We start from the raw sequence: 14,201 nt of genomic DNA, 5'->3' as shown, positions 1-14,201 counted from the left end.
TCAGAGGTGAATGTAAGTAGTAAAGCGGTGCTTGTGCAAGAAGATGACATTAAAGAAGCCTCATAGCACAGCAAAAGAAGTGAACTAAGTAAAAGTGTAAGGGAGGGGGACTGAACTTAATTTTTTTTTTTGAAGAAAGGAAAGTTAATTTTAAGCAGAAGATGTACATGATGATCTTGGTCACACAAATATTAGTCCTGTGTAGCTTGTCTACAGTTGCTCTGTCATTAACAAAGGCGTCTGTTTTCTTTTGAGTTGATAACATGCTGATGTGTTCTCTACAATTTTTATTCCTGTAACATTTGTCAGAAGAGGATATTATCCTAATAATTTCCTAGACAAATCAATTCTCCCTGTGCCAAAATAGTGAATGGCAAATTCAGTAGACTCTAGTAGCAGCAGTATATTTCAGAAATAACATGGTTGAATTATTGTTAAAGTTGTCATTACAAAAGTTGACTATAATTCTCCTAATTATAGAGTAAGAGCAGTCACTCTGTGGTGCATAATATAATGTATTTTAATAGTCATATTTTTGGTTTTTTCTAGTCATCATGTTTAGCTGAACCTGCAAACCTGAGAAACGCTAGGAATGCCATTTTGGAAGAATTGCCTCGCATTATTAATACCATGTCCCTTCTTTGGAGCGTTATAAAGAGGGAAGACTCTCAAAAAAGACCAACTGACTTCTTTGGAACAACTAAAGGCTCTTCTTCGGTCTACTTTAAGGCAACCAAAGTAGGAGTTCTTTTAAACTGCTGTGTATCTCATCATCCTTATCATCCCCTCCCTCACCAGTGCCTTTTACATAGAGTTCATAGGAATAGTTTTGCCGTTCCCAGAATGATATTGGACCACAAAGAATTTCTGAAGAAATCTCATGAGCTACAGACTTGCACAGTACCTACCTACAACAGTAGGTTTTTCCCTGTTCTTTTTGCCCATCTGCACCCTCACCTGATCTGTTTAATGCTTTTTGCTGTGAGCTTCTGTTAATAGCAGCTGTAGACCCAACGGCCTCTGAATTGTCTGCACCTTCTGCAGGCAGTAGAACATGTACCTGAAGGAATAAAAATACTAGACTTTTCCCTTCTTCTGTGGATATTGTTAAATCATAGTAGTGAAAATATCTGTTGGAGAAGAGAGAACATAACACAAGCAGTTATTTTTTCTGTTTTGCAATCTGTTTTCTAACAAATGTGCCTTCCATCTGTAAGGAGGATACACTAACTCATAAATAAATTATCAAAACTAGTCTGACTGCCAAGTATAGGGAGAGATTCTTTTGTTGTTGTGTATTTTCTGAACATCCTGGGAAAAGAAAGAATGTTTTACAGACTATGAGATAGCCTTTGCCTTACAAAGTTCAGCATTGACAGTTATTTTTTTCCCCTTTGTAGACATTAAGAACTAAAATACTGGACTTTATGAATCCATTGACAGCACAACTTGGAATCCAGTTGATGGCAGCAGTTGCAGCAGTATGGAATAGCAAGAAACCTCACAGGAATCAAAGTAAAATCAAGGTGAAACTAAACAAAGGCACCCTTAGTTTTCCAGTGTAAAGGCAAATGTTACATTTATATGATCAGTTCTAAACTCTGGGCTTGTTTATAGATTCTTTGGGTTTTTATATGTGACAATGGCAAACTACTGGAAAATCTGAAATGCTCTTATTTATACATCATTCCACAAAGCACCAGGACTACAATTAAACCTAAATAAGTAATCAAATAAAAAAGACTGTGGCAGTTTAAGTCTGATAGTAATAGCCATTTTTTTTTATTCAATACTGGATTGTAATCTTAGGATTGCAACTTGTCAGTTATAACTTAAAGACCTTGAATCAGCTCCATGTCCAGAGAAAGATTAGAGTTGTAGTATTCTCTGGAAAAAAACATTTATTCTGAGTAGAACACCTTCTTCTTGTCTGCTTTCATTTCAGCATAATGAAGTTGTTTTCATGAAGGTGTTGGGAGAAGATCTGTATATAGCAAATTGTTGCATGCTTGATTTAACTTGTCTAATTTACATTTTGTATAGGTATTTATATTGGAGTAATCCCGCAAAACGCTGGTTTTTCAGCTTGATGTTTTGCCTGGTACAGTGGTCTGAGGGGTGTGTCTTTTGTTTTGTCAGATTCCTCCAGTGGCTACTGCATCTCAGCTTATTCTTGTGGACCTAATATGTGCACTTAACACATTGAAAATTGACACCATATTACATCTAGTCAAAGAGGTAGTCAAGAAACCATCACAAATCAAGGGTGAAGAGGTAACCATGAAGATAATTCCATTTTCTTAATATATTCTATTCTATTCTGGATTTATTCCAATGTGTCTTCTGAATACTGTTAAAAGGAAAGTTTGTGGGTTCGTGGTTTGTTGTTTTTTTTTTAATGTGTGATTCTCTTTTGCTCCTGAATAAGTTACTTTTTCCAGAATGTGGGTTTCTGTGTTTTGATCCATCAATGTAAGTAGGTTCTATATTTTGCTAGAGAAGTTGCTGGTAATGAAAACGTATGGGATCCTCCAGTACAGAAGATGCTGATGATTTTCATAAAGCTGCTGCAGATACACAGCTCAGTGATGCATTTCGATCTTTCTACCCTTACGTGAACAGTTAGAAATACTTCGCGTTGAGTCTGCTGTCTTCCGATTAGTTTTCAAGGAAACCAGTTTTGCTACTATGCACACCATTGTAGGAGCTCCTACAGCTCTGAATAAACTGTAGCAGATATTCCAAAGTAACGTGACTGCTTCTGAACTAGGGTCCTCTATTAAAGCTCTGAATTCCCTCATACTGGTGTACAGATAGTTTTATCATAGTTGGTCACCTGTTGGAGTACAACAGCCTTCTAAGAAGGCTATGTTAACCATTGACCGCAAGTATTCAATAGCTTGGACCTTTTTTTTTCTGATGGCAAATAATTGTGATTTTACTTCTATTTTTCAGAAATCTTCTCTTGTAGATATTCCAATGCTGCAGTTCAGTTATGCTTTCATTCAAAGGTAATTCAGTTATTTTAAAAGAGAATTTCCTGTTTGACTCTAGTTAGGATGACAGCCAACATCACTATTTCTGCTTTACTTTGATCTTTGTGTCACAATGTCACAGAACACCTTTATGGAGGAAATGGTTATTGGCACTTCATTGTTAAGTAACACATAGACACAAAATAACTAGGCTATGGCATTATGCTCCATTGATCTGTTGATAATGCCAGTCTGAAAGCCTCATTTCATACTAATAGAGCAACATACTTCAGGCATCTTATTAGCAAGATACTTGTATAATTTCTTACGATCTTTCTCCTTATCTGTTCTGTGTTGCCAGATGAATGGATAAAGAACTTCTAAATTCAATAAAACTGCTAAGGCTGCAGTCTGTGCTGGACATGTAGTGGGTCAGGCAGTTGACTGGAAATATTCCTTTGATCAAAACTCTTCTTCACATACTTGGCTTTTCTCATATGGAAGCCTTGGGATATATCAGACTGTACAATATACTGTATACAATAAGCTGTGAAGATGTAAACTGGCATGCAGTGAAGTGGTTAGCTACGCTTTATTCCTTTTCTTGCCCTTGAAGGCTCAGCCCTCTTACAGTGCTGGCTGGCACACTGCATGTGCTGCTAGCATTTACTGATGTATGCATGTTGCATGTGCTGCCGGATATTTATACCATATTGTTGGATCAATTAGGAAGCAGCAGGATCTAAAGGACTAATCTTGATGGAAGCTTTTAGGCCACAAATTACCAATGTATGTTGTTGTTTGGGTTTTTTTCCTTAACTCTAACTTCAGACTTGGATGTGTTTTGGTATTGCTTTTTTGGCAGACTGCCTGTCTCAGCCTTGCAGGAGAACTTCCAGTCCTTATTAGGACTTCTCAAAGAGTCTGTGCAGTTGAACTTGGCTCCTCCTGGACACTTTCTTCTTCTCAGGTACTGCGTAAGAGAGAAGAAGGTTTATAAATGCATTGAGTAGACCTGCCAATTATTAACTCGGAGTGAATTGATTTTCCCACAGTACTCTGAATGACTTTGTGACTAGGACACCTACTCTAGAAAACAAAAAAGACCAAAAAGACTTGCAGGTACAGTGTATACATGTATACCTTTTACTTCCTAACTCTGGCACTGTACATCTAAGTAAAAGCGGAGATGACCTGATCTGTACTTTGTATCTGAATTCACCTGTGCTTTCAGAATGTGTGAATATGCATCCACACATTTTGGCTTAGGCCTGGTAAATATGGGAGGCTCAAATGTGAGAGACATGATGCACTGAATGTCTCTAACAAAATTTTGTCAAAAATACATGAAATTGCAGTGGTAACTATGGACTTTTCAAAGCTGTTTTCCCTGGGTAATTTTATGATTTTTCTCGGAATTTAAATCATAACACAAGTGTGATGTCATGAGTTCATGTCATATATGTAAGTACTGAAACCTCAAAACTATCTAGGAAAATTAGTAGTGTAATTATCCTTGAAGCTAATAGCTGTGTTTGGCAATGTAAATGACTGTCAGCTCACCTTTTATGTAAAGAAGCGGTGGAGTAGGGCGAGATTCTCTTCCTATACTGATTGTGATTTCACCAGAACAGTTTCAGCACTACTGATGTGGGTGCAGTTTTGGCTCTGAGCCAACGTAATCCTACGTATGAGCTGAGACACTGTCATGGTTGTAGTACTTTCGTGTGCCAACAGAGAAATTAAGTCTCCACTTTTGCTTCAGAGACTTGCCAGCAAAATTATGACAATGATAAAAAGACAGTTTTGCCATCTCATAGCCTCTTCACAAGTGACCTCTGCTTTGATTTGGACACTTGGGATTTGATTTCATTAGAGTGACCAGCTTTTCATTTCACTGGGAATTAAATATGCTGAAGTGTGACTATGCACATAGTTTGATGCTATGTCTTGCTTACCCCTAACAGAAAGACTGAAATATGAACAGATGGATTGCCATAAAATAAAACCCTGCCTCACTTAATGTTCTCCAAATATAAAAGGGACAAAAAGGAACAGTGCTCAAAACAATAATGGCATTGGTATGCCATTTCTGAGGGGCTGAACAATTCAGATCATGTCTTTGACAGATGACAGTTAATGTGTAAAGCGTGGAAGGGCTGATGCCAAATTGATGCTATGTTAATGGTAATGGCTTGCATAGAAAATCATGACTAAAACCTCCATGATAAGCTAACTTAAAGTTTCTCCTGTTTCTCATTTCCTTGCCTGTTCTTATTGGAAGTGAGCAGGAGTTTGTTATCTTGAGAGCACAGAGAGTTAAATCAGAGAAGTGTTTATCTTTTAGAAAGATAAAAGTGCCTACTTCTGATCCTCCTGACACATTCCATATAAAAAGGACTTTGCTGGATTGGCCAAGTGATGATAGCTTTTATCTGATGCCACGTTGTCTGGTTATGTTATAGGATGTGACCCAAAAAATCCTGGAGGCTGTAGGGACTGTTGCTGGTTCTTCTCTGGAACAGACTAGCTGGCTGAGCCGGAACTTAGAAGTGAAAGCTCAGCCTCAGATTTTACCAGATGACTTCAACATTGAAGATGTGAATGGTAATGTGATTTTGTCTGACTTTTTGCTGCTGCTTCCCTTCTGCCTAAGTCACTGAAGAGTAAAAGATGTTTGATAGTGTGTAGTTTGCATGAGACGGGAGTAATACAGACAAAAAGTAAAACCAAAAAAATGCATTATCCTCCAATAATAATGTCAGCCTAAGTGGGTTTAGTAAATATCTGCAGATTGTGCATAAGACAGAGGAAAACTTACTGCAGGTGCATGCAGTACATGGGACAGAACAGCATGGGGCATGAGATATGTCATTGTGGCAACATGCCCAGAAGCATTTCACTGTAATACCAATACGCAAATAAAAATTCTGTTTGGGAAGAAAATTAGGGAACAGCAAAATTTAAACATGTCTGAAAGGAAAACTAAATGATTTTGCCTCTTTTAGATACATCAGTGGCACCATCTTCAATGGTTTCTGCCTCTGCTCCTTCAATATACAGTGTCCAAGCTCTTTCTCTCCTTGCAGAAGTAAGTAGGAACTAGTTTTGTAGTTGCTGCTCTCATCTGTGGGGTGGTTGTTTATCGTTGTTATTAAGCAGAGGAATACATTAGGTTTTCCTGGTAGATTAAATGGGAGCTTAAATCTTTATTGAGGCATCCCGTGTGCACACACATTCTAGCTTGAAATATGGCGTGCTTTCCCCTTTTGCCATAAATACCAACTAGAGGTTTAAGGAGGCATTCTTTTCATTTTTAAGGTTCTTGCTTCTCTTTTGGACATGGTTTACCGGAGCGACGAGAAGGAGAAAGCTGTGCCATTGATTTCACGTTTGCTTTATTACGTATTTCCTTACCTACGCAACCACAGGTGACTTCTCTCTCTGCACATGTGATTTTTCTTAAGTCTGAATTTCTTGACCACACTGTAAGACTTTTTCTTCTGACTGTCCTCTCCTCTGTTTCCATTCTAATAAGGTAGGCGCTGCATTTCCCCCAGGAACTGAAATCTTTTGTTGTTTGAGCTTTGTGACGGCTGTTTCTGTTTAGCTGTAGGTGTTTCTCCCATCTGGGTTTTTGGCCTTTACTTAAAGCTCCCCTTTCCTGTGTAGGTTAGGTAATGGAGAGAGGCCGTGGGATGGGGCACCAGAGCCTTGGGCACGTCACAGAACCCATCAAGAAGTAGGAAGAGTACAATATTTCCCTATACTCTGCTTAGTTTTTCAGCCAAAAGCATAGATGTGGGAGAGATGGATGATAACTTCTGTCAGCTGAACAGTATAACCCTTTTCCCACAGGGACAGGAGGAGGGAGAGAACATTTCCTTGCTGTAGTGGTTTCCCTTCAATCTTCCAGGGCCTTAACAGTTGGTCCTGGTTCCTCAGCCTTCCTCATACATCTCTCCCTGCCTTTCTCCCAGTGCTATTCACAGATCTCAAATCCTCATTTTTTTCCTAGCAGTTCTCTGCCAAGTGGCAGGAAGGAATCCTCCCCTTCTCTTCCCTGCTCACCACCAGTTCCATTTTTCTGAATTGCAGCTGCTCCTGCTGTAGCTGTTATCAAGCTTCCCCTCCTCCTGGCTGCCACCTTTTGGGTACTATGTTTTTCTGAGCAGACCAGTCCATACTGAGGTGTGGGAGGGCATCAGCCACAGCTCGCGGTGGACAGGGGGGAGTGAGGGTTGTCTCAAGCATTACTTTAGGTCACAGTCAAAACCACTAGCCAGTATACAGACAAGAGAGAAAAATGGTGTAGAGAGTCGGGGAAGATATAACCAGGCATGCCTAAAAGGGATGATTGAGTGTCACTGGGAAGTGAGCATTAAAGCCAGCAAGCCTCAGGGTGCAACAGGGTTTGCGGACATTTCGTGCTCCCTCTCAAGGGGGATGGATTAAAAATGATGCAGAGAAATTCTGGGAAGCTATTCTTTTCTATTCATTACATTTATGCAGTTTCGATTATATCTATTACAATGTTTTCTGCCTACTTCATCCCTAACCAAGTCAATCTGATTCTTGATGTATGGAGTGTATGTCATTGTTGTTGACTGAGGCATACACGATCGTGCACATGCATCTGGTGCCCTCACCATTTGCAGCAGATACGGAAAACCCTGCATACAGCCACCACTGAAAGTGTTCTTGGGAATGCTGGCATCATGCTGCCGTGCTTGGCTTGCTGTGAGCCAGTGGCTGCAAGCCAAACACTCGTTCCATCTCTGCCCCATGTGTGGAAATGGCACAGTTAAAATTGGCATGGAGACCACTGCTGTCAGGATGTCCTTGTGATCTGGTGCAGGGGATAAATGACAAGTTCTGCAATGCAAATGGAGATCTGAACACCAGGAGTCAGCCAGCTTTTTTCTTCTTGCAAAGAAGATACTACCATGCCCTTTGGTGTGAGACTGATGGTTCAAAAGACATAGGCATCAGAGTGCTGGTGAAGTTGCTGAGATGCCTAGAGATGTCCCTTGATGGTTCTCCAGTGTCAGCCTGGCAAGGCCAGCAGTCCTTGTGATCTGTGTAGCCATAACTATAACAAGATGGTCACTGGTTAAGAATGTGGACCCCCATCAGGCCCCAGATGGGCTGTATGATTTTCATGTCACTCATGTATGCTGCTCTGCACTTGGACTCCAAGTCCTTCCTCCAAGAGTGTCTTCATGCCACTGTTCCCCCAAGACTGGCAGGAGTTTGGTTGCAGGGCTCCCCAAAAAGGCAGTAGCCTCCCCACCACCTCCTTGAAAACACAGGGGCTGCTGAAACCTTCTGTGAAGATGTGGTGTCAGCTCACAGCAGAAGACCTTGACAGCATCCCTTCTCAACCAAAAATCATGTTCCTGTCAATCTAAACACCACCTCCCCAACCTGAAACCTTTGTTCAGCCATGGGCAAAGCAGTTACCTTAGCAAGGATTCGTAGCAGAACGCTGTTTGGCATCTGTGTCCTCAGTGAAACTGTGGTGCCAGAGGACAAGCATTAGTTCATGACGGGTCCCTTTGCCTTGAGCCCAGCACTCCTTCCCTGCTGTGCCCTGCAGAGCATGGTGTCCAAATTCAGGGTGGGATGGTGCATAGGGCAGCACAAGGAGCAAAAGCCTTGTGTGTGACATTTTTATACAGGTGATGATGACATGAGACGTGTTATCTGGGTGACAGATGAAGACTATTGTGGTATCTTCTAAAGGGGTCTGCTGACAAAGGTGCAAAGCTTATTGGAAACTTTTCTTCAGGGAAGTTTTGAACTACCCGTAGTGGAGACAGGCAGTACTGTGCTGTGATATGTCTAATCTGAAAATACCTCCCCAAACCAGGTACACTGGAAATATGAGGAGCTTCTGCACAAGCTGCTTTGATCTACTGATCTCCTGCTGCTCTGAGTTATGAGCTAATGTAGGCATAGCCTATTACTGAGAGAATTGGGTTAGAAGTTCTGGGGAACGCCAGACTAATTTTTGGTTACATAAACTTAACTTTAAAAAAATATATGTATTTATCATTATTGTTCTCTTTCCTCAGTGCCTACAACATTCCTAGTTTTCGTGCCGGTGCTCAGTTGCTCAGCTCATTGAGTGGATATGCCTATACCAAGCGAGCCTGGAAAAAAGAAGTTCTGGAGTTGTATATGGATCCAGCATTTTTCCAGATGGACACTTCATGCACTCAGTAAGACACAAGATTGTAGCACTCCTAGATTCTATTCTGAACTTGCAATTTAAGGGAGAATGGCTAATATTGGAAATAAAATTATATTTAGTACTTTCTTACGGAATGTAATAATGTTAAAAGTGGGTCTCAACCACTCATTCTACTAAATGCATTATAAGCACTTAAATTTTCATTATAGTGCATAAGAATAAACTTGTCTTATGCTGGTACTCCCCTTAGTGATTAGGGAACTGCATACAGTAGAGCTGGAGGACCTAGAATACAGTAGGCATTAAACCAGATAAGAGTCTGCATATCAAATACCATTTGGAAACTGTTTCCTTGTATGAAAGGTTTGACCAAAATATTTTCTGAGGTGAATCTATACTGAAGCTTTCTCTGGTTATCTAATTCCTTCTATGTTTTATTCAGTTGGAGAGCCATTATTGATCATCTTCTAACACACGAGAAAACTATGTTTAAAGATTTGATGAGTAAGTATCAGCTGCTGATAACTTATTTCTACATTAATTAGAAATCTATTTGCATTTGAGCTATTGGGTGCATTTTTAATGTACTAATGTATCAATAAAATGCAGACAATGCTGCATCTGCATAATTGACTACATTGTCACCTTCACTCACAGCTAAAAGCTGTGCTAAGTTAATTTGGTATTTTGGTCATGTCTAAAACACACCAGAAGTATTTTTGTTCTAGAAGTACTAACGTTGGACTCCTGAATTCACATTTTGCCATCATTTTTAGTTGCTGAAGTGCGACCTTTTGCAGCTGTTCACTGTTAGAAAGCAAGGAGGCTTTGGCTAACTTTGCAGGTGTCTGTATACTGGCATCGAGCTGTAGGAACGTGGTGCACCAGTACAGCAAACCTTTGAGCTATATGCTTTGACCTCTAATTCAGGCTTGAGGAGAGTTTAGAAGAATAAGTCAGGGCAGGGAAAGGGTGGGATAGGACCCCTGAAATTTGCCTAAGGCTTCAAAAGAAAAAGCAGCTTTAGTCTCTTTTTCACATCTTCTAAAAGAATAGTTGAAGGTTTACAATGTGAGACCAATTCACCAATCAGTAGACCCAAAGAGAGTTTGTCTTTTTAAAAGATTTCACAACATAGGAATTATTTTCAGCCCAAAACACAAGACGACTTTATGTGGCAGATAATCTGTATCTCTGTTATAGATATGCAAAGCAGCGCCTTAAAACTGTACCCAAGTTTTGAGCAAAAAGCAATGTTGTTAAAGCGGCAAGCGTTCGCTGTCTTTAGCGGAGAGATTGACCAGTATCACCTCTATCTTCCCTTAATACAAGGTAAGATTTGTAATTTCACCTGCCTTTTTTTTTTCCAGCTGTAACACCTATATGAATTGTATAAGAAAGGAATGTCACCTGTTTTCCAACACATACTTCCGAAATTTATGATGCTGTGAATCTTTGAATTCTAACAAATAAATAATCTCACTGAGAGGGAGAGAGGAATCTGGGTTCCAAAGCCTTTGGTCTGGAGGTATAACTGGAAATACGATTATTTTGTGGCAATCTTCCAGCCACTCTTGGGCTGTTGTTGCTTCTCCTTAAATGTCAGTTTTGACAAAATTTTGTCCAATATAAAACCACCATGTCTTGACTTTTTCTGAATCACAATTTTGTTAATAGAGTGCAAGGGGCTCAACCCAAAACTGATGATAAAGCACAAATTTTGTTTTTCCACCTTCTACATTTTTTATTTCCCAAAACAACACATGTTCAGGAAAATATTACTCTTTTTTTGGTTGGGTTTTTTTACTTTTTTTATGTTTATTTCAGAACGACTGACTGAGAACCTCCGTGTTGGGCAGACTTCTATAGTTGCTGCACAGATGTTTCTCTTCTTCAGAGTTCTTTTGTTAAGGATTTCTCCTCAGCATCTAACCTCATTGTGGCCAATTATGGTAACTGAATTGGTAAGGAATAAGTAGTAATCTGAAACTAATTAGTGTGTGTTTTTTCCCATTTCTCCTTTTAATTCCTCCCAAATACACCCCCTGTTGGAAAAACGAAAGGTTTTCATAGCTTTACATTAGTCTGATAATTTGGGAAAAGAATTAACATTGTCATTAGGAAATACCTTTTTGATTAATGTTGTTGTTGTTGCTAATGTAATCTCTTGCATGATTTGTTAATTTGTTGCAAGTCATAAGAGCAAACGAAGAGTCTGTGGTTCCTATGTGAAGCATATCTTTTTTGTGATTAAGTTGTATGAACGTTTCAGTATCCCCATAAATAATTTATTTCTTTAAAGATTCAGACATTTCTACAACTGGAAGAAGATTTAACTGAGGAAGATGAACCATCAAAGTAAGAATTACCATTTGATAGAGAACTTGTGAAAGCTGGTAACGATTGTGCTTGTTCTGTATCTGCAAATTTTTGTTTATTTATTTAATTCTCTGGGATAGGAAGGAGATAACAGCATTTTTTGTTATTGCACTTGTGTATTTCTGGTACTGATGAATCATAGTTTAGGATTTTTTTTCAGCATCTAAGATAGTGATATGTTCCAAAAAGATAAGTACCACTTATTAGTTGCATACAAAAACAGAAGAGATGCTGAGTCGGCATTTGAGTATTTTAACATGTTGCCATTTTTTCTGAATATTTTAGATTACTTTTTCTTTTAACAGCCTTTTATATTAATCACAGTGCTCATACAGAATAAAAATAGTTTCTGTTTTGCACAGGTGCAAGTGTTCATTTGTGTAAATGTGTACATTTCTCTTTTGCTGAATGAAAAACATTTAGTGGGTTCATGTTTTAATGGTACATTTCTTAATTGTAACTAACACAGGACCAACAGCAAAATAAGCAAACAGAAAGTCTCGGGTGATGGCAGTGGATCTGACATACAGCAGAATGAGCTGTCCTTGTACTTATCAGCTTGTAAGTTTTTGGACACAGCGCTTTCATTTCCACCTGACAGGATGCAGTTGTTTCAAATGTAAGTCCTCTATTTACTTACCTGTTCTCCACATCGTTACCATTCTTATCCTTTAAAATAATTCCAGATCTATTTTCTTCTAGACTTAATTTTGCCATCAGTTCTTTTTACAAGTGCAGATGTTGATACTCAGACAAATGTAATTCGAGGTATTTGGAAAAACAATTTGGTCTTGTCAGTGTTGGAGGATTTCACCATCCTCATTAGGAGGTTATCTAACTTGGAAAAAGTGGGAGAAGAGAAAGACAGAGACTCTGCACACACTTGGGAATTTTTTTAAGCCAGTGCATTTAAATACTGACATGATAGTAACGTCCTTATTTGTTAAGTTTGGTTCTGGTAATAGCATAAAATTATAGTTATGACAGCTCTTTCTATAAACAAACCAGTGCTCTACTGAACCATGTATGATCCAAACAAGGATTTTTTTCTGCCTGTCTTCTTATCAAGTAATTGATTTGTTTCAGGTACAAATGGGCATTTGTCCCAGAGGTGGACACAGAGTCATCTACAGTGACCTCTCATCTGGTAGAAAATCATCAGGAATGCAGACCACACATTATGAGAATCATGGATCTGCTGAAGAGGAAATATGGGGTAAAGAAAGAACGCTTCACTCAAACCTTCTTCTTTTCTTTTCTTTTAGCCATTAACTTACTTTCCTAAACAAGTGACAAGATTTTAAGTTAGGCAAAAGGTTTTTAGATATTCTAATAAAAGTCATGAGGCTTTTAAAAATGATCTGCCTGCTTTCACATATATATCTTGAAGATGTCAGATTGCTTTTGAGTGTGAGGGAACAACAGGCAGTTTTCCTATTGTTCCCTTAAATCTGCCCACAACCACCCAGTGAAAACAATTTGTCTCAGTATTTATAAAGAAGAGCATGCTGTACTTTGTCAAAAAAGTTTACCATAATAGCATTTTAAATTACCATTAAGGTTTCATATTAATTCTTCCAGAAAAGGAAATAGGGGCATTAGCATTTCTCAGCATTTCTCTGTATTCAGATGTTGTTTGATATCTGAATCTGAAGGGTAGTCCAAATTTGCAGCCTTCTGAACTTGAGACTTTCATTTAATGGAACCTCGAATCCAAATATAGAAGTAACTCTGTATAATGTATATTGTGGTACAGTTGTAGGCTGTGGATCTCTTAGTATGAAAAAAGCGTATAGTACAGGGTTCAGACAAGGCATTACAACATTGTGTCTTAATGCAAAAATTTACTAAATCTTGGTTGGTTTGCTTACAGGAAACAAACAACACTGAGAGAATTTCCAAGAAGCACAAATTTCCTCTTTTGAACTTCCGCTCTATATCTAGCATCACCCAGCTCATGCCCTTCTTCAAGACTCTGTGTTGCGCATTTACAACAAACGGGAGCGAGTCTCAGAATTCACATACTTCTGCATCTCTCTCTGTGGATTATGTTGGCAATAATGGCATAAAGATCTTGCAACAGCTTGAAGAGAGTGTTGAATGTGACTTCCTTGAAAACATGGAAAGTTAAGCCACACATTGAACACTTGGCTCGTGGTGAATAAACAGCGAAAAAAGGGAAAACTTTACTGCAATTCTGCTCTTCTTTTTTTCCCAAGTTTTGAAACTACATTTTGGGTTTTCTTCCTGCTGTTGTGGAGTGCTTCAAGAATCCAGGCTTCTGAGTTGGTGTTAAAAAGCAAGATTCTTTGGTTCCAGGGGGAGGGGGGCAGGGGGAAGTACAATTTAGTGGTAATTTATCATAGTTACTGTATTCTTTTACTTGTTTTCAATGTGAAGGATTAAAGAGATTTTGTAAATAAAGGAAGAATATTTTTGGCTTGGTGAAAGTAGCAACTGTACCGTTTATCCACTAACTTCTCAAGTAAGTATTTTAAACTGCTTTTGGAACTGTGTTCTGAAAGTAAATTTAAGCAAAAGCTAATATCGCATGTCAGTGTACAATCAGTTTGCAGATAAGCCACTTCCTGAGGTTAAAGCCTGCTTCTACTTCTCCTTTCTTTAACTTGTCCTAAAACTTATCAACTTCT

The 14,201-nt window shown here is 38.9% G+C and overlaps 1 protein-coding gene across 1 annotated transcript in view; it reads left to right on the top strand.

Moving 5' to 3' along the window:
• DOPEY2 (dopey family member 2) overlaps positions 1-13,681 on the top strand; it is a 45,061-nt gene extending 31,380 nt beyond the window's left edge. Inside the window, exons 20-36 of the mRNA XM_009709027.1 lie at positions 550-738; positions 1,401-1,526; positions 2,140-2,274; positions 2,956-3,011; positions 3,841-3,945; positions 4,031-4,097; positions 5,441-5,582; positions 5,984-6,066; positions 6,297-6,406; positions 9,053-9,199; positions 9,614-9,675; positions 10,375-10,503; positions 10,999-11,135; positions 11,474-11,529; positions 12,020-12,169; positions 12,637-12,766; positions 13,424-13,681. Of these exons, the coding sequence (XP_009707329.1) occupies positions 550-738; positions 1,401-1,526; positions 2,140-2,274; positions 2,956-3,011; positions 3,841-3,945; positions 4,031-4,097; positions 5,441-5,582; positions 5,984-6,066; positions 6,297-6,406; positions 9,053-9,199; positions 9,614-9,675; positions 10,375-10,503; positions 10,999-11,135; positions 11,474-11,529; positions 12,020-12,169; positions 12,637-12,766; positions 13,424-13,681 (2,082 nt within the window). The remainder of the gene's footprint in view (positions 1-549; positions 739-1,400; positions 1,527-2,139; positions 2,275-2,955; positions 3,012-3,840; positions 3,946-4,030; positions 4,098-5,440; positions 5,583-5,983; positions 6,067-6,296; positions 6,407-9,052; positions 9,200-9,613; positions 9,676-10,374; positions 10,504-10,998; positions 11,136-11,473; positions 11,530-12,019; positions 12,170-12,636; positions 12,767-13,423) is intronic.
• The last annotated feature ends 520 nt before the right edge of the window (positions 13,682-14,201 follow it).

Source organism: Cariama cristata, unplaced genomic scaffold (genome assembly GCF_000690535.1).
Source record: "Cariama cristata isolate BGI_N322 unplaced genomic scaffold, ASM69053v1 scaffold17631, whole genome shotgun sequence".
Lineage (NCBI taxonomy): Eukaryota > Metazoa > Chordata > Aves > Cariamiformes > Cariamidae > Cariama > Cariama cristata.
The sequence above is the reverse complement of the archived record's forward strand: the minus strand, read 5'-3'. Positions and strand labels throughout refer to the sequence as shown.